General features: G+C 40.8%; 1 protein-coding gene across 2 annotated transcripts in view; it reads left to right on the forward strand.

Moving 5' to 3' along the window:
- Positions 1 to 5,650: 5,650 nt before the first annotated feature.
- IQGAP1 (IQ motif containing GTPase activating protein 1) overlaps positions 5,651 to 22,910 on the forward strand; it is a 105,334-nt gene continuing 88,074 nt past the window's right edge. Inside the window, exons 1-2 of one of the 2 annotated variants that reach the window (XM_049905599.1) lie at positions 5,651 to 5,805; positions 7,584 to 7,683. In XM_049905599.1, coding sequence (XP_049761556.1) covers positions 5,751 to 5,805; positions 7,584 to 7,683 — 155 coding nt within the window. In that variant the 5' untranslated portion in view covers positions 5,651 to 5,750. Of the gene's footprint in view, positions 5,806 to 7,583; positions 7,684 to 11,564; positions 12,778 to 22,910 lie in introns of those variants that run through there. The other variant, XM_049905600.1, reaches the window with a different exon arrangement.

A 22,910-nucleotide genomic window follows, 5' to 3' on the forward strand; every position in this document is an offset into this window, starting at 1 on the left:
GTGACCTGGACTCAAGGTTGAATGTTTACTGGCTTACCTCTTCCAGCTGACATTCCCTTTTTTAAGACCTTGTTAGTCCAGATCTGTATTTCAATGGTATAATAATTTGGCTTCTATTTTTGTGCTTCAAATAGGATTAGAAGATATTATGGCTCATGTCAAAATTCTGACTGGATGTGTTCAGAGTGCTTTAAATGATTCTGCCATGGACTCCAAGAAATGAATACTGAAATGACTATGCTGAGAGAAGTTGTTCTTCAAAACTGAATGGCTCTCAACATCCTTACTACTGCACAAAGAGACACCTGTGATGGTTAAGGTTGTGTGTCAACTTGGCTAGGCCTTGATTCTCAGTAGTTTAGCAGATATTATGTAATCACCATCCATTTTGTGATCTGATGACATGAGCCAGCAGCCTGCTATCTGACCTGCCAATTTTGGGTTACTCTTACTTATATTGCTCACGCTGACCCTAATATTGTGCAACTCAAATTACTAAAATATTGCCAGTCTTTAATCAAATACTTTATTTTTCACAGATTAAAGAAGCCTTTGATGACCAAAAGCCAGAACCTCAAAACCTTCCCAATATTGCTCCAGGAGAGTATGTATATTGGAAGAGACATCAACTGAAGGACTCCTTGGAGCCCCTTTGGAAGGGGCCATATCTGGTTCTCCTCACCAAATTGTGTGCTGCCAAACCAGAGAGAGTCAAACTTTGGATCCATTTGTCACAATTAAAGAAAGTCAAAACACCTCAGTGGATTAGCCAGCCCTCTGGAGAACTCAAGATTACCTTGAGATGCTCTGATGGCTAGAAGCAGATGACATCTGATGTAGACAGCTAGTCCCAAGATCACGAAACAAGATGACATGCACGTTGCTGAATTTTGTGGACTTTGCTGTTTAAGCTTTGTTCTTTTCTTCATAGTAATTCCATCTGAGGGTTGGGATGAAAATACTTCTGTTAAGTTGGCCCAATCAGTAGTAAGTCCCAGTGATTTGACTGAATGTTGGATCTGTCATCCCAATCCATGATCAGGATGTGAAAATTCAGATCCAGTAGTGTCTCCAATATCAAATTTTAGTCTTGCACCTGAAACAGTTATTAATCTTAGTGTTACCTTTAAACGAGTCATACATGTCAGATTATGGTATCTCCTTGGATTGTTGGCTCAACCTCAGGCAGCATGTTTCAATCTAACCCATGCTGTAGGATGGAGACTGAATTGTTCTAGACAGAAATATTTATCTGGTCTCTATCACAGTTTTAGGAGATTACTACAGTACTGCCAAACTGCTAATTTCCCTAGTTATTTCAATACATTGCCTCTGCATGTGAATCAGTTGCCATATTGTCTAAATGGAAGCCAGACAGATCCTAATAATCTGTCCCCTCTTTGTATTAAGTTCTGGAGCACAGTGAAATTAGGACAGTTATTCATTTGTGAAAATTGTCTTACTGAAAGTTGATTTGAGCTGGCTAAGAGAACTATTCCTTCCCCAGATAATTATACTGAAAATGGGATGATCTGTGGTCCCCATGGATATGTATTTTTATGTGGAGGATCCAATTACAGCACCATGAGAGAAAGCCTAACCCTAGTGATGAGCTATATGCTCAGACATTGCTCTGCTTAGTTGGTTGGAGAATGTGGGGTCAATGTCCTTTAGGGATTTTAGGAGTTCCCCTAAATATTCACTCCAATAATGAAAGTCTGCCTCTGGTCTTCAGTTTGTCATACTGCGGTGGCTTGCATATTACTGTAATGTTGGAAGCTATGCCACTGGTATTTCACAGACTAAAGAAGCCTCTGATGACCAAAAGCCAGAACCTCAAAGGTGGACAGGTTTCAGCAGAGCTTCCAGACTAAGACAGGCTAGGAAGAAGGGCCTGGAGGTCTACTTCTGAAAAAATTGACCACTGAAAACCATTTGAATAGTGGCAGAACATTGTCTGAATATAGTGCTGGAAGATGAGCCCTTTCAGGTTGGAAGACACTCAAAATACAACTTGGGAAGAGTTGCCGTCTCAAAGTGGAGTTGACCTTAATGACATGGATAGAGTAAAGCTTTCAGGACCTTCATTTGCTGATGTGGCACGACTCAAAACGAGAAGAAAAACTGCAAACACCCATTAATAATTGGAACATGGAATGTACAAATTATTGATGTAGGAAAATTGGAAATCATCAAAATTGAAATGGGAAGCTTAAAGATACCTTAGGCATTAGTGAAATGAAATGGACTGGTATGGGCCATTTTGAATTGGACAAGCATATGGCCTACTATGCTGGGAATGACAGCTTGAAGAGGAACGGTGTCACATTCATCATCAGAAAGAACATTTCAAGATCTATCCTGAAGTACAACACAGTGATAGAATAATATTCATATGCCTACAAGGAAGATCAGTTAATATGACTACTATTCAAATTTACACACCAAACGCTAAGGCCAAAGATGAAGATTTTTACCAACTTCTGCAATCAAGATGCATACATAGTTATTGGTGATTGGAATGTGAAAGTTGGAAACAAAGAAGTTGGAAAATATGGTCTTGGTGATAGAAATGACACTGGAGATCCCATGATAGAATTTTGCAAGACCAACTGCTTATTCATTGCAAATAACTTTTTTCACCAACATAAATGGCGGATATACACGTGGACTTCTCCAGATGGAATACACAGGAATCAAATTGACTATACCTGTGAAAATAGACAAGGGAGAAGCTCAATATCATCAGTCAGAATAAGGCCAGGGGCCGACTGTGGAACAGACCATCAATTTCTAAAATGCAAGTTCAAGTTGAAGCTGAAGAAAATTAAAACAAGTTCACAAGAACCAAAATACGACTTTGAGTATGTCCTGGCTGAATTTAGAGACCATCTCAAGAATAGATTTCGCACGTTGAAAATTAATGAATGAAGACCAGACGAGTTGTGGGATGACATCAAGGCCATCATACATGAAGAAAGCAAAAGGTCATTAAAAAGATAAGAAAGAAAAGACCAAAATGGATATCAAAAAAGACTCTGAATTTGCTCTTGAACATAGAGCAGCTAAAGCAAATGAAAGAAATGATGAAGTAAAAGAGCTGAATAGAAGATTTCAAAGGGCGGCTTGAGAAGACAAAGTAAAGTATTGTAATAACATGTGAAGACCTGGAGTTTGAAAAGCAAAAGGGAAGAATACACTTGGCATTTCTCAAGCTGAAAGAACTGAAGAAAAAATTTGAGCCTCGAGTTACAGTATTGAAGGATTTTATGGGCAAAATATTAAATGACACAGGAAGCATCAAAAGAAGATGGAAGGAATACACAGAATCACTGTACCAAAAAGAATTGGTCGACATTCAGCCCTTTCAGGAGGTAGCATAAGATTAAGAACTGATGGTATTGAAAGAAGCCCAAGCTGCACTGAAGGCATTGTTGAAAAACAAGGTTGTAGGAATTGACAGAATACCAACTGAGATGTTTCAACAAACAGAGGCAGTGCTAGAGGAGCTCATTTGTCTATGCCAAAAAATTTGAAAGACATCTACCTGGTGAACCGGCTGGAAAAGATCCATATTTGTGCCCATTCCAAAAAAGGTGATGTAACAGAGTGTGGAAATTATTGGACAATGTCACTAATATCATAGGAAAGTAAAATTTTGCTGAAGATAATTCAAAAGCAGTTGTAGCAGTACATAAACAAAGAACTGCCAGAAATTCAAACTGGATTCAGAAGAGGATGTGGAATGAGGGATATCATTCTGATGTCAGACAGTCTTGGCTGAAAGCGGAGAATACCAGAAAGATATTTACCTGTGTTTTTATTGATCATACAAAGACATTTGACTGTGTGGATCATAACAAATTATGGATAAAGTTGAGAAGAATAGGAATTCCAGAACTCTTAATTGTGTTTATGTGAAACCATTACATAGACCAAGAGGCAGTAGTGAGAACAGAACAAGGGGATACTATGTGGTTTAAAAAGTCAGGTAAGATGTGCATCAGGGTTGTATCCTTTCACCATGCTTATTCAATCTGTATGTTGAGCAGATAATCTGAGACGCTGGGCTTCAGGATTAGAGCAAGACTCATAAATAACCTGCAATATACAGATGACACATTATTGCTTGCGGAAGGCGAAAAGAACGTGGAGTGCTTGCTGATGAAGATCAAAGACTACAGCCTTCAGTATAAAGAAAACAAAAATCCTCACAACTGGATCAATAAGCAACATCATGATAAATGGAGAAAAGTTTGAAGTTGTCAAGGATTTCATTTTACTTGGGTACACAATCAATGCCCATGGAGTGCCAGAGCTGTGTGCCTTCGGGGCTGAGGCTTCCTTTCAGAGGGGGTTGCCCCCCACCCCCAGGCACTTATTACAAAGCTAAAGAGCTTTGTAACACTTGCCTGAGTAGGGCAGAGGCCCTGAAGGGCCAAGGACCAGGGAAAGGCCTGAATGTGAGTGCCAATGAGAACCTGCTGTCCCAATAGAAGAACTGTATCTTGCCTATTTCCTGATTCTGAATTGTACCTGTTACTTCCCTAATAAGCCCCATAACTGTGTATGGTCTGTGAGTTCTGTGTGGCCATTGCAACTAATTATTGAACCCATTTTTTAGGGAAGTAGAGTGCCGTGGGAGGTACAGATGGTGTCAGAATTGGTAAAAAGGTTGGAGAGAGTGAAAGTATGTTTGACCTCTGCCTCATAGGTATCAGCTTTGGGCTGTTGCATATAATGATCCCCCTCGTCCCTCTGAAGTTAGAGGAAGCCTGGTGGTAATGAACTGAGATGAGAGGCGCGAGTGATGCTAGCTTTCATGGTTAAGGTTGTGTCAACTTTGCTGTGCCATGATTCTCTGTGGTTTGAAAGTTATGTAATGATGTAATTTGGCAGTTATGTAATGACGCAGTCATCCTCTATTTTTGCATAATGCTGATTTTCACATACTGACCTGGTCTTTGGAACCCAACCATGTTGAAGAGGAGTAGGTGTCTTTTTGAAACAGGCAGGGGAAGAGGCACTCTTAAAAGGGGCAAAGAATCCTTGGATTAAAGAGAATAGGGAAGAACACTGCCAGGGACTACAGGGGAAAGGTGTTTGGGCAGATATGTTCTTCTGCTTTAGCATCTACATCTCAAACACTTGGAGGGCTGAGCTGTTCTAATACGATGACCGCTGGTGAATCTGGAAGAGGCTTGAGGCCAGATTGCCAGATTGTGCGGAGAGGCTCCAACAACCCCTTGGGCCCCCTCAAAGCATGCCTTCATTAAGCCCTTTGTGCAGACGAGCGTGGCTCACCCGGGAGGGGAAGCAAGGTAGCCCATCGTTTTGATTTCTAAAAAAAAAAAAAACCCAGATTTCTAGCCACCGACAAACACGGCCTTTTTGTCAGAGTTGCGGACGTAGCAAACGGCGGCCGCGGCACTGGGTGAGGAGCGCGAACTGGGCCAGCAACTCCGCCTCCTTCCTTCCGCCGGTTCCAGCCTGAGCGAGGCACGGGGCGGGGCCGGAAGAACGAGGCGGGGCACGAGGCTGGGGCTGGGCTGCTCGGGCCCCGCCCTCTTTCTCCCGCTCGGGTCCGCGCCGCAGGGCGGGGCCGCTAGGGCGCGGCCTGGGGGCGGGGCCAGAGGCGTGGGCGGGGCCTACAGAGCCCGGGCAGCCCGCGCACTGCAGGCTTCACAGCTGCCGCTGCCGCGCCTCGAAGGTCTCACCGCTTCCTCAGCAGAGACCCGGGCTCGGTCGCCATGTCCGCCACGGACGAAGTTGACGGGCTGGGCGTGGCCCGGCCGCACTATGGCTGTGAGTGTGGGGCTCCGCGGTGCGGGAACACCAAGACCGGGCTCGCTGCCTCCGAGGCGCAGTGTTCCCGGGGGCTCGGCGGGGAGGGTGGGGCAGGGCGGTGCGGGCCGCGCGGACCCGGAAGAGCTGGTCCGGTGGGGCTGCGGGCGGGCGGGCGGGGCGGCGAGGCCCCCGGCCCGGGTCCCGCTCGGGCTCGGAGGCGGCAGGGAAGACCCCGGAGGCCTCCCCTCCTTAGCCCGGGCTCTGCGGTCCGAGGGGCCGCACCCATCGCCTCCGCCGCCCGCCGCGGCCGAGATTGGGGAGACGGCCTAGGGTGAGGTGGCAGGAGGACGATGCAGGGCGTGTCCCGGGCACCGGCGACGCGGGCTCCGCTCGGGCCTCGTGGGAAGGTGCCTCCCCGTTGGACGCGTTCCCCGAGAGGCTGCGGGGTAGACCCGGGGTTCAGGCCTGCCCGCTGTGAGGTGCAGCTTTGGACGAGTCACTTCAGTTCTTCGGGCTTAGTTCCCTCGTCAGGATTTCAAAAGTAAAATAAAAAAAAGCCTTCCGACTTCCTCATTTTCTGAATCTCCTTTTTTGTGTCTGTTTTTGGGACATCGTTGAACTGCAGATGGGATAGTTACCCCTGGCCAAAGGAGGGATCCTTTTAGAGCTCTTGAGGTTTTCAATTTTATTTTGTATTCTGGGGATGATGTTCTTTTTTAAGGATAATTTCACTCATCAGTTATGTGTGAGGTACTGTACCATGTTAATTAAAACATGGAAATTAAAGATGAGTAAGACCAGGTCCTTCCTTCAACAACATTTTAATCAGACAGGTGTACAACCTAATGAAGATAAGGTGTAATAAAGATAAGAGATAGGTCAACTGGGCATAAACAGTAATGTGGGTGAGGAGAAGAGACTTGGTTAGGAACTGTGTGAACACAGGTGGTGACATTTGAACAGAGCCTTGAAGTATACTGTGTAGAGAAGAAGTTTGACAGGATAGAGTGGGGCAAGAGACATGACATGAAGAAGGAAGAGCGGGAACTAAGGTGTTGAAGATAGAAGGCCGTGTTGAGAACTCAGTGGTGTGGAGTGCACAGTGGTGGGAGGAAGGGCAGGGAGAGGAAGGAGATGAGTTTCCAGAAGTAGTTGGGCCAGATTGGGAAAGGCCTTGAATGCCATGCCGAGGAGTTAGGAATTCATTCTATACCCGGGGTGCCCATGCAGGAGGCAGATTGCTTCCAGGTTATGCTCATAGGCTTTGGAGGCAGAATTTCTGAGTTTCATTCCAGGCCCCACCACTTACTAGCCCTGAGCTGAACTCACCCAGCCCCAGTTTCCTCGACTGTAAAATAAGAGTGATAACCATAGGATTATTGTGTGTCTTCAGTGAACAAATGCATGTAAAAAGCTTAGTATACCGCTGCCACTTAGTTTTCAATAACTACTGGCTTTGGTTATTAATGAAATAGAAGAACATGATCACATCTGCATTTAGAAAACCAGATCTGGGCAAACTTGGGCCCAAATCTCAAGCACCAGTATTTTTCAAGGTCACAGTAAAATTTAGTACATGCTGATATTATTGTACTTTGTGAGAAAGAGTAAGATTGGTATAATCGAAACCCCAAAGTTCTTGTTTTATGAAAGTCATTGTAGTACCTCATTATCCACACATCCGCCGGTTGCCCTGGCCTTCTAGGTGACTAGCAGGAATTTGATGCTGTGACGTTCTGTTATCTCTCAGGAGGGTTACAGATCTCTGTGTTTACATTCTGTCTTTCATGTTTTAGCTGTCCTGGATAATGAGAGACTTACTGCAGAGGAGATGGATGAAAGGCGACGCCAGAATGTGGCTTATGAGTACCTTTGTCATTTGGAAGAAGCAAAGAGGTAAAGATTGGCTGGCTGGAGAGACAGTGGGGAGAAGGGAGCTGATACGTTGTGGATGCAGATAAAGATCTCTTTGAGTGTGTTGTAGGTGTAACTGTGGGAGGCTGGTAGTTGAGGGAATAAGTATAGGTAGGGTGTTTATTCATGGGAGCAAGTAGACTTGATGGCAGTTTATCATGAAACACTGATGGGTATTTATGTATACTGAAAAATCTCCAGATTGATGCTGATTTATATGGTTATGGTACACGTTTTGGATGCTCTGCTATGGGGGCAAAACAGCATTTTTAGGGTTTGAAGTTCTTGCCTTTAATGTCTCATTCATTCTTCACTGGCTTGTGGAGTGGGTGTGTGGTTTGGGAGGCGCAGAGTGCTGTGGGTATAAATTCATCCACTTGCCAGTTTTCAAAAACAGTTAACCAGAGACAGCGTCCTTTGCTTTCTTTATGAAGTGGATTTATAGCTGCTATTTTCCTTTTTTCAGATGCTTCAGAATCTTGTGGTCTTAGAGTGTTGATTTATTTTGCTATCGGTGGTCCCATTTCTTTCAGTCTAGTGTTTGTGTTCCTTTGTAAAGTCCCAGGGCAGATAAATGTAATTACAGGTCGTATGTTCTGTAAATCAGTGATTAGGTGGAAAAGGCTAGAGAGGGATAAAGAAAGGTATTTGCAATCAAAATTTAATGAAAATCAAGGATATTTCAAACGGTCTAGTAAACAAAGAGCTTCTTCTTTGATTTTGAGAACTTTAAAACACTATAGTAAAGTTCGGAGAACAATGCAACAAACATCCATGTATTCACTGCCCAGAACTAACAACTGTTAACATTCTAGATATTTCCCTTTCTTCTTTTTTTTTTTTTTAAAGGGGAAAATGGTGTTTCATTATGGTTTTCTTTATTGTAAATGTATGTAAACAAAACATTTGCCATTTCAACACTTTTTACATGTATAATTCATTGATGTTAATTACGTCGTGTTATGCAACATCGCCAGTATGTGCTTCCAAATTTTTTCATCACCTTTAGCAGAAACTCAGTACCCCTAAGCAGTGATTCCCTCTTTTCCCCTACCTCCTATCCTTGGTAGCTACTAGTAAACTTTGGCCTCTATAAAATACATTTGACAAATTCTAGATATTTCATACGAGTGGAATCTTTACAGTATTTGTCATTTTGTTACTGACTTAATTTCACTTAGCTTAATGTTTTCGAGGTTCATATTATAGCATATTATCAGGGCTTCATTTTTCTTTATGACTGAGTTTAAACATTTGTTTATCTTTTCACCTTTTGGGTGTTGTGAATAGTGCTGCAATGAACATGGTATTTACCAAGTATCTGTTTGAGTCCTTGCTTTCAGGTCTTTTGGGTATATACCTAGGAGTGGAATTGTCAGGTCATATGGTAATTTGAAGAACCGCCAAACAGTTTTCCACAGTGGCTGCACCATTTTGCAGTCCCACCACCAGTGGATGAGGGTTCCAATTTCTCCACATCCTCATCACACTTATTTTCTGTTTTTCCAATCATAGCCATCCTGAACTAAAAACCAAACCCATTCCTGTTGAGTCGATTCTGACTCATAGCGACCCTATGGGACAGAGTAGAACTGCCCCATAGGGTTTCCAAGGAGTGCCTGGTGGATTCAAACTGCCAGCCTTTTGGTTGGCTGCCATAGTTCTTAATCACTACGCCACCAGAGTTTCCAGTAGCCATCCTAGTGGGGGTGAAATAGTATCTCATTATGGTTTTAATTTTTATTTCACTGATGACTAATGGCATTGAGCATCGTGGACTTGTTGGATATTTGTATATCTTCTTTGGTGAAAGGTCTATTCAAGGACTTTGCCCATTTTTTTGATTGGGTTGTTTGTCTTTTTGTTGCTAAGTTGTAGTTCTTTGTGTATGCTTGATATTAAACCTTTATGTGATATATTGTTCCCCCAAATTTTATCCCAATATGTAGGTTGTCTCTTCAGTCTGTTGATAAAGTCCTTAAATTTAATTTTATTTTTGGTGAAAATATATACAGCAATACCTGCTCCCATCTCACAGTTTCTAGACATAATGATCAGTGACATTGGTTACATTCTTCACATTGTGCCAACATTCTCCTTATTTTTGTTTTAGTTGTTTCACTTCTATTAAACTCCCTGGCCCCAGCCTCTTCATCTATGCTTTAAAATAGCTGTTGACCCTTTGGTCTTATATAAAACCAAAAAAAGCCAAACCTACTGCCATTGAGTCCATTCTGACTCATAGGGACCCCATAGGGTTTCCAAGGCTGTAAATCTTTACAGAAGCAGACTGCCTTATCTTTCTCCTGTGGAGTTGCTGGTGGTTTCTAACCGGCAGCCTTTCGGTTAGCAGTCAGCACATTAACCACTGAGCCACCAGGGCTCCTTTTAGATAGATAATTAAAAAAAAAAAAAAATGCAATATGGGTGACAATCTTTACTCATGGGCTAAACTGTTACTTAGTTTAAAGATGACTTCAGGGAATATTTTCAGTTCAGGTTAGAAGAGCAACTCAGGGCTATAGCCTCAGGGACTCCTCCATCCTCAGTAGGTCCAGTGTGACTGGATTCTTTAAGAATTTGAAGTTCTTTCTGTTCTGCATTTTTCTTCCTTTTTTTTCAGGATTCGTCTCTTGTGTTCCTGATTGGAATGTTCAGTAGTGGTGGCCAGACACCATGCAGTTCTTCTGGTCTCAGGGTGGAGGAGGGAAGAATTTTTAATTTTGATGAAGTCTAGTTTATTTATTTTGTCTGTGTTGCTTGTGCTTTTGGTGTCATATCTGAGAATCCATTGTCAAAAACTAGACCTCGAAGCATTCCACCTGTGTTTTCATCTAAGAGTTTTATGGTTTTAGTTCTCACATCTAGGTTGTTGATCTGTTTTGGGTTAATTTTTACATAAGGTGTTCTCTGTGAGTCCAGCTTCATTCTTTTGCATGTGGAAATCCAGTGGTTCCAGCATCATTTATTAAAGAGACTATTCCTCCCCCATTGAATGGACTTAGCATCAATTGACCATAGATGTTTTCCCTTTCTTCGAGAAAGAAAAAAGCCTAACAGCACAGTTGGAGTCCGCTTTGTACCCCTCACTGGTCCCATTTCCTTCTTTTTCCCGGGGCAACTAAGAATATGTGTTTGGTGTGCCTTCTTGAACCGAGGCTTTTTTGAGCTTAAGGTCCTTCCGGTAGACTCAGATGGGAGGGCAAATTAGTGATGACTTAGGTGGGGAGGATGATAATTGTTTTTCTAAATGGACTTTTAGACAGTGGGAGGTGAGTACAATATTAGAAGAGGGGACATTTTTTTCATACAAAGTTTGTAAGGGCCTCACAAACAAATACTAAGTCCTCTGCTGCTTGAATTGTGGAGATCTAGTTTTGCAAGGTCAGAGAATTTTAAAGCTGCAGCTGGTCTGAGACACCATCTTGTACTCTGTGGAGGAGCCTTGGTGGCTCTGTTGAGGTGACCTGGGGTGAGAGGGAAGAGCCCCAGCACACCTTTCTTCCCCTTATCCAAAGTAGTTCTGCTTTTGTTTTCAAATTGGGTTTCCACAGTCAGATTTCCTTTTTACAGAGAGTGTTTTGGCTAACCCCCTCTTCCCCCAATGCCACCATTAGTCTGGTTAGACTGTCTCATTGCAGTGAGGAAACCAGGACCTGAGATTTCTTGGTCTGCTTGTAGTTTTCTTAATTGAAGGATAGTTTGCATTATTTTGTACTGTGGTTGTTAACCAAGTGCGCATTAGAATCACCTGGAGAACTTTAAAAAACCATGGATATCTGGGCATCACTACAGAGATTCTGATTCAGTAGGTCTGAGCTGGAAGGTCTGGACACTTACATATTTTTTAAATGCCTCTAGTGTTTCTGATGGATCCCTGGTGGCATAGTGGTTAAGAGCTCAGCTGCTAACCAAAAGGTTGGCGGTTCAAATCCACCAGCTACTCCTTGGAAACCCTATGGGGCAGTTTTGCTCTGTCCTGTAGGGTTGCTATGAATCGGAAATGACTCGATGGCAATGGATTAGTGTTTCTGATGGCTCCCCCTAGTTGAGAAACAGGATTTAAAACGTTCAGTTACCTGATACCCAGATTACAACTCTGCCTTATGCTAGGATATAACAGCCCACATAGAACAGTGCTCTTCCTCACATTTCCTTCCAAAAGTGCCATACTAGCAAGGCATTTCATTTGCGTCTACTCTAGAGCATGTTCTTTTCTGTGAGGTGTTTTTTCCAGTATAGAAAAGTAACCCATTTCCTTTAAAAACAGCTAGGGGACCATGAACTAAAGGGGTATTTTTTAATTGGATGCTTTAGCATACTTAGGAAGTAACTAAGGCAGTGAAACATTTGTGATAGCCTCTATTTTTTATGCTTTGGGTTATGAGGGAGGGCGTAATAGTGGCATATGGCTCTGACATTGTGGAAATGTGTCTGGTTTATTTTATGAAGGCAATCATATATAGTCTGGATGCAGTGGGTTTTTTTGTTTAAAGCTTTGATTAAGAAATCAACTTTGGAAGTACCTATTTAGACTTTACAACAAGAATAGGAAATGAAGCCTGGGAAATGACATGCTTAGAAAAGTGGGCTAGGATCCCTGCTAGCCGCTGCTACCCTTAAGTAATGTCCAGGGTACACTGCAGACAATTGCATGCTCTTCATTACCAGCTAGGGCTCCAGTTCCCAGTTTCTGTTTCCTTCCCTGGAGAATGGGCTGTACCTTGTTTGCTCCTAGGGCTTCTCTTTCCTCTAGCACCAGGCTGATTTTGCCTTATTGGGTTGGCTCTGTCCTATTTCCTTCATAACCTTGCCCCTCCCAAGTTGGAAGAGCCCCAACTTCTGAGATTTACACTGGCTCCAAGGCCAGGAAGAGAGATCAGAGAGATCCAAGGGAGAAAAGGTTCCCCTCTCCAATTCTATTTATAATACTTCTACTCGTCCCACGAAGAGCTCCACCTTATAGTACAGTGGCCCCATTGTGTGTCTTGGGGCACTCTGTTTTCTGCTGTACCTGTAACAGAGCTCTGTTTTGGGAAAAGAGAGGAGTGTGTGGAGAGAGGAAGGGAGAAGTCTGTGAGTATGAGAGTGAATGTGAATGTGTGAGAAAGTGAGTGTAAGTAGGGGAGTGTATGGGAGTGTGTGGAGAGAGACAGGAATGTGTTGAGTGTGGGTTGGTGCTTCCCCAAAAGGTTATGTGGAAAAATTAGGGGTGATTGCCTAAAAGTGTGTACCGAGAGTAGCTGGGGAATAGAAAATAATCAAGATTCTGCTTTTCCTTATTGTTTGGAGAATAGCTTCAATATGGAAATTTAATTATTGTTCTAATGAAATACTATCTAAGGATTTCATAGTTTTTTGCCAAGGGCTGCACAGTAGATCAAGGACTTTAGAGAAGTAGGTGTATTAAATTACCATTTTTATGCTCAAAGTTGGTTTATTTTTACCCTCTGTTCTGATTGAGCTTAACATTTGTTCTGGTGAAGGAGTGATTGCACAGTAGAAACGAATACCATTTTTACTCAACTGAAGGAGGTGAGATTTATGTGTATGAGGTGTGGTAAGTGCCCACGTTTTGGACAGAAGGAAGTAAGATCAGAAGTCGGTTCAGGTGAAAAGAACCAAGAATAGAATTTATCAGGTAGGAAACAAAGGAACAGGGAAGTCTGCAGGTGAGAATTTATGAGTAGTAGTGGAAATGGAAGAAAATTCAGTTAGATTAAAGGTCACGGGCAGATAAATTCCTTTACACTCTGAGTTTGGCGTTTTAGAGTTTCTTCTTACAGAGGTTACCTACTACACACTTTTTGAGCCTGTTGTGGGCCACCTTTCTCCTGCTCAGTGCCCAGATGCCAGCTCAAGGGGCAGGGTGCACATGCCTTGTTGAAGAGCTGTGGCTGGTTGGAGATAGTCAGAAACTACACAGCATTAATAAGAGCTTAGTACTGAGTAGAAGCACTTCACCTTCTGTAATTTAGGGGGATTGAAAGAATATCTTGGAAAGAAATCATTTCATGAGAACAAATCCTCTTTTGTGGATATGTCGTTATCATCGGTGTAGAACATTTTCTGGAGTGGGCTCTTAAGATCTCCTGGCCCCTAAATGGGATCAAATTCTAGTAACATCTAGATATGTCCAGGCCGGTGCACTGTGATGACCATATAAACGGGAGTTAAGACATTTGAGATGCAAGAAAATAGAATGGATCAGTGAGTTAACTCAGCATAAGTTAACTGTGCATTTATATAGCTGACTAGGAAGACAAGCTTGCCCACCAGCTTTTAGAATACTCAGACTGAGCTGCATCACTTAAAGGTCGAGGGGGATCATTTTGGGGAAGTTGTTCCAAGCGCTCCTTTTACAGATGAGAAAACTAGTTTAATCACCTCAGGCAGACACCCAGTGTGTGTGGTTAAAGGACCATGGCATGTAGCTACTTAATGGCCTTGGGAGCTGGATGAATTTATGCAGGTAATTATCAAGGGCAGGTATGGAATGGGATTTATTCTTAGCTCTTAAAATGGTGACATAGAAACTCCACATTAAGAAGTGGGTTGCATTTAAAAGTATTTGTTAAAATGATTGAGACTAAGAGTACTCTTTGCATGGTAACAGTGTTATAAGTGGGAAGATTAGGTTTTTTGGCCACCAAAACCTTTTTATGTAGCTGAAACACATAGCAAAATTTACAACTACGAACTGTGGAGAGTACAGCTTTTAGTATACATATTAGGTAGTCAATATGTAGCTATTGTTGTTATTAGTGTACTAAGAAAAGTCATATGACTACGGTCTCATAATACTTACAATTAAGTAAAACAGAAATTCAATAATTTTAAATAAAACATCTTTGAAAATCTTGACTATTGGCGTATCTTGGTGAAGTGAAAAGAATGAAGACTTTCGGTTTTGGCAGGTGTGAGTCCTGATTCTGGTTTTGCAAGTTGCTTAAGCTCAGGGAGGGAGCCTAAGTTTGCACTGTGCAGAACAAGGATACTATGTATCTGACACAGTTGCTGTGTTAAGTGCCTGAGCACAGTGTCTGAAATACAGTAGGCACTCAAATGCATTCTTTTTCCTCATCTTTGGGCAAGAGCACATTTAGTGTGAAGATGATAAGGTGTTAATAGATGAACTTTTCTGAGGATTTTTCTGGGTGCTTTCAAAGCCCTAAAGGTTGGTAGTCCTAATTTTTTTTAAGGTTCTGTCTGAAAGAGAACACTAGAAACCAGAGGATACCTCTAGGGAGTGGAATAGGGGCGGAGGATATGAGAAGACTTCTCATTTTTACTAGAACCCTCGTGGCACAGTGGTTAAGAGCTTGGCTGCTAGCCAAAAGATCAGCAGTTTGAATCCCCCGGCCGCTCCTTAGAAACACTATGGAGCAGTTCTACTTTGTCCTCCAGGGTTGCTATGAGTCGGAATCAACTCGACAGTAATTGGTTTTTTATACACTTAAAATACTTTTTATGATAGTCATGAATTTTATGATAAAAAAGGAAAAGCTGTATGCATACATAATTTTTAGATAGGTGTGATCACAAATTTAGATTTTTGCATTGCTGCGTGTCTTCTTAATTACCATTTTCAATGGCTACATAATGTTCCTAATTTATTTAGGTTTATTCCAGTTTAAAGTTACATTGCTTTGATTGCTAGAGGTTAAACATTTTCCCATATATTTGTTTACCAATTTTGTTTTCTTACGTGAATTGTCTATTGACACCTTTGTCTGTCTTCTAGGGTCATGTTCTTAATGGTCATGAGCTCTTTTATAGAAGAACATTTACCTTTGTCATATTTGCTACAAATATCTTTCCTTGATTTTCCATTTTTTACAAAAAAACTATTTTTGTTGAAAATACACACAGCGAGACCTGCTCCCATTCCAGTTTCTAGACATAATGATCAGTGACTTGGTTACATTCTTCACATTGTGTCAACATTCTCATCATTTCTGCTCTAGGTGTTTCACTTCCATTTACTTAAACTCCCTGCTCCTCAACCTTCTCATCTGTGCTTCAGAATTGCTGTTGACCCTTTGGATGTGTGTTTGTGTGTGTGTATGTATGTGTGTATACTCAGTATTTTTTTTTTTAAACACAATACTTAAGGGTGACAGTCTTTACTGTTTGGGCTAAACTTAATTTAAGGTTGTCTTTGGGGGATAGTTTTAATTCCATTTAAAAAGCAGTTCTTTTATACACTATAATCAATTGATGTCTACCTTGTCAAATATTAAATTATATATAGTTTTATTGCTGGACTTTTTATTCTGGTATAAACAAAAAAAACAAACATGTTACTGTCAAGTTGATTCCAACTCACAGTGACTCTATATGACATGGTAGAACTGCCCCTTAAGGTTTTCAAGGCTGTAAATCTCTAGGGAGTCAGACTGCCACATCTGTCTCCCTCAGAGCGGCTGGTGGGTTAAAACTTCCGACCTTTCGGTTAGCAGCCAAGCGCTTAACCACTGAGCCACCAGGCTCCTTCCAGGGCCCCTGTTATTCTGGTATAATGAACTGTATTTCATTTTTCTTGAGAAAATGTACTTGGCCACATTTTCTTGCAATTATTAAAGAGAAACAAGCTAACCATGACAATTAACTTGATTAAAAAAAAACAAAACTATTTTATGACTTGAAACTTGTAAAATTCTTATTCCTTGAAGCCACATTTTTCCAAGTTTCATATTAGAGTTGATTTTGACTGTAATGTGAAGGTTTTCCTTGATTTATATGACACCATTTTGTTCATTTATGTTAGCTCTAGGAAATTAACTATTATACCTTTAATAACTGGTTCTGATTCATTCGCTCTGTCTTTGGGGATGCCTATTCAGAGATTGTATATACACAGCCTGGTTTTATGACTGTTCTTCATTTTTGTTTATGTTAACTCTTCAGTCTAGATATGTGTCTCATGTATGTCTTGTTTCACTGAGTTGATTTTCTACAGTCTTGATTTTTTTCCGTGGTGCTGTTAATGGTAGTTAACTTTTTTTCCTGGCTTTAGAGGCCAGAGCAATAATTATGTTTATATATTTTAATGCCCTACTGACAAAATAATAAAAATAATTCGAGGGCCTGACTTGGCATGTTCTAGAAATTTCATTTACTTACCTTGTATGGTGACATGTCATTGTATAATTCCTTCTGCTTCACAGTGTAGCAAATTGGGGGTACCTGTTGGTAGTAGGACTGGTTTTAAACATTTTTAAGCCATGTGGTATTTGATGAACTCTTGGTTGCTTCCATTTGGAGCTGCTAAATAAACCCCTTGACAGAAAGTATTTGTGTAAGAAAGTGCTGGTCGGCAAAGTGAGACCATCCGGAAATGATTCGTATGACTGGGGCTGTTTGTTTAAATCGGGCCTTGGTTGCCTAGAGACCATATCTTTGAGCAAGCTGAGTGAAGTGCTAGTTGAATGGAGAGGGCCCGCGGCCTACCTGATCACATCAGGACTGTGCTGCTTCATATTTCTCTTGGAGGAGGGAGTCCTAGTAATCTGATTGATCCTTGTAGTTTGACAGTGTGTGAATAAAAAAAATCTTAAACATATTAATGGAAGATTTGGTTAATAGTTTATTTTGAAGTGAAAGGGTTTTTTTGCTTAAGTTTAAAATATTTTTTTCTTCTGATTGTCTATTGGGTTAAATTGATCTGTTGTTTTACAATAAGGCATTTTATTGTAGAAACATTAATACTTTAAATAGCTTTTGAGGCAGCTAAAAGGAAGTAAAACAAAACAAACCAAAAAACCTCTGCAATTTACGAGGCTATTATGATCTAAAATGTTTCCTGTCTGACTGAAGGTCCTCTTGCTGACATCATCAGTACAATTTTTTGAGCGCTTACTATGTGCTAGGCACTATGCTAAGCACTTTTTATGCATTATCTAATTAGCTATTAGCAAAGTCTCATGAGGTGCTTATTCTTACTTACATTGAACAGTTCAGAAAGCAAAGCTCAGAGAGGTTAATGTCCCTATCTAGTAAGTGGATTTAGACTTACCAAGGATGCCATAGCCCTTGCTCTTGACCACTATGCCAGCCTGCCAGCTACTACTTTAAAGATAATGATAACAGTAATAACTGGCATTAATTGAGCATAATGATGACCAGCTTTGCATACAACATTGCTGTGAGGTAGGCATTATTTTTACTTTAAAGAGGGAAAACTGAGTCAGTATCACTTGCCCAAGATCCTGTAACTATATGACTATCTGTGGAATTCAAGCTGAGGTCTGTGTGACACCAGCACTGGTGCTCTGAGCTCCTACAGGCACTGAAGGGGTGACATTTAAGTCCACCAGTTAGTCAGCAGATGCCCAGAGACATTAAATAATTTGCCTAGCTGTTAAGCGGCAGAGGGGATTAAAGCTGTTTCTGGCCTGTTGTTGCAGTCTCTTCCACCTGCCTCTGACTGTATGAGGGCAATTCTCTGATTTGTTGTATGTATGTTTGTGTCTAACTAGATTGTTGGACTCGGTCGTACACTTTTTTTTTGTGGCAGTTTCAAAGGTTCTTTATTTTTGGTGGCAGTATATACAACCAAACAAAAGTCCATTTCTACATGAACAGTTCAGTAACATTGGCTATGTATTTCACATGGTGTCACCATTCTCACAGTCTCCACCCATGTTGTTTCATCACTGTTAGTTTAGACTCTCTTCTTCTTAAAGTTCTCACCTGTGCTTTAGATTAACTGTTGTTTAAATTCATGTAGATAATTCTTTATAAGAGCACTATGCTTCGGGTAAGCATTATTAATAGGGCTAAACTTCTGTATTATACTTCTTTATTCATGTTGGAGCTAAAGATTAAAAACAAACAAAAAACCCAAACTTCTTGTTGTCAGTGATAGGCATAAAGAAATTAGGTAGGTGTTAAATGTTTGTTGATTGGTGAAAGACATGTGCGTACATAGTTACAAGGCACTGCAGCAAATAGAATCTAAATGAAGTCATTCCCTGGGTGTTTAAGCTTATCAGTGATGAATGTTATATTTAACTTCTTGTCTGACTTAACTCCTGCTCACTAAGGTGGTCTCCCTGAAAGTGATGTAGTTAGTAAGGAAGCTAGAGACTCCCCAAATGCATTTGTTCTTCAAAACCTGGTATCTGCTTGGGACTCAACTGAGAAAGGCGTTCCTTCTTGCCACCTTCTTGTTTGTTAAATAGTGACCTCAGGCAGACAGGAGTGGCGAATTGGATTGGAAATTGCCTTGGATGGTTTGGCAAGATCCCTATTTTTTTTTTTTGCTGGGCTGTGGGTGGAGGACAGGCCTGTCCAAAGGCCTCTATTTCTTCTTTTCTCAGAATACCTTCCTGTTGACTCATTGGAAATCATAACGAAAAGCAGAAGGAGCAGTGGAGAGACAGCTGCCAGCCAGGGCTTGGCTTCTGTTGGGGCAGATGTTTGGGGACTGAGAGAACGCTGGCTGTGCAGCATTGTCAGATTTTTGTAGTAGAAGGAGATGTTGTGATAGGTGTTTATCCATGAGGTTGAAAGTATCAGTATGTTGCTTTTTAATCAGCAACATAAGAAAGTAAAAATATTTTCTTGAATACCATTAATTGGTGTTCTTAAATACTGAAGTGGAGCCCTGGTGACGCAGTAAAAGCTTGGCTTCTAACCAAAAGGTCAGAAGTTAAATCCACCAGAGGCTCCTTGGAAACACTGTGGGGCAGTTCTACTCTGTCTATAGGGTCGCTATGAGTCAGAATGGACTCGATGGCACCTAACTACCCTAACTACAATGGCAGAAGGAACTGAGGAATAAAAAGAGGGAATGGGACAAAATTAGAAAAGGAAATATTGAAAAGGAGAGAAAGAAAACCTATGACCATTAAAGATAGAAAAATATCAAAAAGAAATAAAATTGAAATAGAAAAAGTCTCACAGTTTTGCAATTGTCTTTAACACGGCATTTTATTATAAATAGCATATACATTTCAGATGACTTTTCAGACTGCTAAAAGGAAACAAAAATTACCTTCTACTTACAGTCTATTGTATAACAAAATGCTTTTTCTGGCCTGAGGGCATATTGCTATATCATTGAGTTTGGGTGGTGCTTGTTGATCATTGATAGTTTGAATAGTTAGTGTTTGACAATGATTTGACTCAGAATCCCCATAGAAATGTTTTTTAGGCAGATTTGGTCTTAATCACTTTTTAAAAAACAGGTAATACATGGTGGTGGTGGTTCTGTGCCTTCGAATCGATTCTGACTCGTAGTGACCCTATAGGACAGAGTAGAACTGCCCCAAAGGGTTATACAAAAACATTCCCCCATGTTTTCTTCTAATGTTTTTAGGGTATAAATAATTTTGACATTTAACCCTATGAGTCATTTGGAAATAATTTTGGTGTGAGGAGTGAGGTAGAAATCCTGCTTTTTCTTCAGGTGGTATTTGGGTAGCATCTTAAGTTCCGAACTTCGGCAATGGCAGTTTTTAGAAATGTTCTCAGGAGTTTGCCGTACTCTCTAGTTTGTGAACTGAGATCTTAATTTTCTTCAGAACCAAGGCTGCTTCAGATGTTGAGATTTTTAAAACACATGACTTAAAGTATCCTTTTAGGAAAATTGGCTAGAATTTTCCAGGGTGCTTTCAAGCAAGTTATATTGTGATGTTAAACAGATGAATAGCATGTAATACAGTTGGCATTAAGCAAACAGGTTTTGGATTAACGGCTTTTGACATGTATGCAGTGAAGAGATGAATAGACTTGCCAAAGTAACATAATTTGTGTTAAAGGAGAATATAAATTTGGGATTTGAAAACTATGTGGCTGACTTCCTATATTAATATTTTTTGAGGTGTATTCTTTGAATGAGTGCTGCAACACTAAGGAAGAAAAGGTTTAGTGGTTGTTATGGATTCAATTGTGTCCTCCCAAAATGTGTGTCAACTTCGCTAGGCCATGATTCCCAGTGTTGTGTGATTGTCCACCATTTTGTCATCTGATGTGATTTTCCTGTGTGTTGTAAATCCTATCTCTGTGATGTTAATGAGGTAGGATTAGAGACAGTTATGATATGAGGCAGGACTCAATCTACAAGATTAAGTTGTGTCTTAAATCAGTCTCTTTTGAGATATGAAATAGAGAAGTGAGCAGAGACAGGAGGATCTCATACGACTAAGAAAGTAGTGCCAGGAGCAGAGTGCATCCTTTGGACCTGGGATCCCTGTGCAGAGAAGCTCCTAGACCAGGGGAAGATTGATGACAAGAACCTTCCTCCAGAGCCAAAAGAGAGAAAAGGCCTTCCCCTGGAGCTGATGCCCCCTGAAATTGGGCTTCTAGCTTACTAGACTGAGAGAATAAACTTCTGTTTGTTAAAGCCATCCACTTGTGGTATTTCTGTTACAGCAGCCGTAGATAACTAAGACAATGGTCAAATAAGAAATATGAGTTAACCAAGCTAAACAGATTTTTTAATTGGATAATTACTTAGAATCTTTATCATGGGGTTTTAAATTTCTGAATCTCCCAAATGGGAGAGATAGTATGTGCAATATTCTTATGCCCAGTTCACCATTATACTCTTCTCACAGATCGTCTTTCTTACAACTAATGTTCTAGGGTATAGAAGTTTGGGAAATGCTATTCTCTACCAGAATAATGGCTTTGGGGAACTATTTTAAATAAAAATTTATTCATGGTCAGTTCTTAATTATTTTATGGTTTATCTATAGTTTCTTTTCTCTGTTGAGTTCTTAAGCTCTTGGCTTATAGAGCCTTTAAAGTAAAGCCAGAATTGTACTAATTGGGTAGGTATAATTGCTGAACTGTGTGGTTAGTGATTTTTAAGGCATTGTGGAAAACGAGTGTAGTTTTTAAAATAGACGAGTGCAGACCTACTAATTATTAAAAAGAACCAGAAGATAGATATCACATATTCTAATCTAATGAATGAGTCCCCGGCAAAACATTCGACTCTGGCAAAATTCCACAGCAGATTGTTAGACAGTTTATGAGCACTAAAGCAAGAAAAGAAAGGAGCCCTGGTGGCCTAAATGGTTACGTGCTCGGTTGCTAACTAAAAGTTTGGTGATTTGAACCCACCTAGCGGCTCCAAGGGAGAAAGACCTGGCAATCTGCTTCTGTACAGATTATAGCCAAGAAGACCATATGGGGCAATTCTACTCTGTCACATGGGGTCGTTATGTGAAAACGACTCATAGCCTTCCAACACCAACAGAGGAGAAAAGAGGTGATGCTTAGGAGCTGACTTGAACTCCCTAATAAAAGCCCAGTCACGTTAACATCATTTCCTGTTGCACAGGGTCACCAGATTGGTGGGGCAGAGAAAAAAAGTATGTCTAGATTACTGCAGAACATTTGAAAGTGTGTTTTGTGATACTTTTGCAGGTGGGTTACATAAATGTAGACTAAATGTAGTATAAATGTAGGCAGAGTAATTAAGATTTGTAACTGGTTGAATAAAGCATCTTTAAAAATAGCTGCTAGTTAGGGAGTGACTGCTTAATGAGAATGGGGTTTCTCTTTGGGTGATGAAAATGTCCTGGAATTAGGTAGTGGTAATGGTTGTACAGCGTCATGAATATGCTAAAAACCACTGAACCGTGCACTTTAAAATGGTTAAAATGGTGAATTTTGTCTTACGTGAATTTTATCTAAAAAAATGTCTGTTAGATTTTAACTTAAAAAGGGATCTGTAGAGCATGTTATATGTAAAACATTTTTAGTGAGACTTATGAGGGCATCAGTGACATGTTGATCAAATCTGGGTTTGACTTGTTGCCAGAAGAATAGTTAATATACTGCGTGACAGATTCTGGTTTCAAAATGCCCTTAGTCTACTGATGAAATATAATAGTGATAAAGGTGACATCCTGCATTGGGGTTCAAAAAAATGGAGTGCCTAAGTACAAACCTGGGATTTCCAGTTCATTAATAGAACTGTGGTACAAAGGAAGAGATGGTTCCATCATCCTCTGCCCTGATCAGATCCTAGCTGAAGTTGGTGTTCAATTCTGGAGGTCATACTTTCAGAGGAACCTTGATAGTCTAAAATGGGGATGATAGATATGTGGTAAGAACTTTCACACCCACAGCAGCCACTGCTGATAGATCAAGACACTCTTTCCTGTCAGCCTCAGAATTCTTCTTAAGGTAGGACCAAGAGCCACTCCTGATTAACGGGTGTTGGTCCATTAGTTGAGACTTGGTTATTG

Source organism: Elephas maximus, chromosome 13, assembly GCF_024166365.1.
Source record: "Elephas maximus indicus isolate mEleMax1 chromosome 13, mEleMax1 primary haplotype, whole genome shotgun sequence".
Classification (NCBI taxonomy): domain Eukaryota; kingdom Metazoa; phylum Chordata; class Mammalia; order Proboscidea; family Elephantidae; genus Elephas; species Elephas maximus.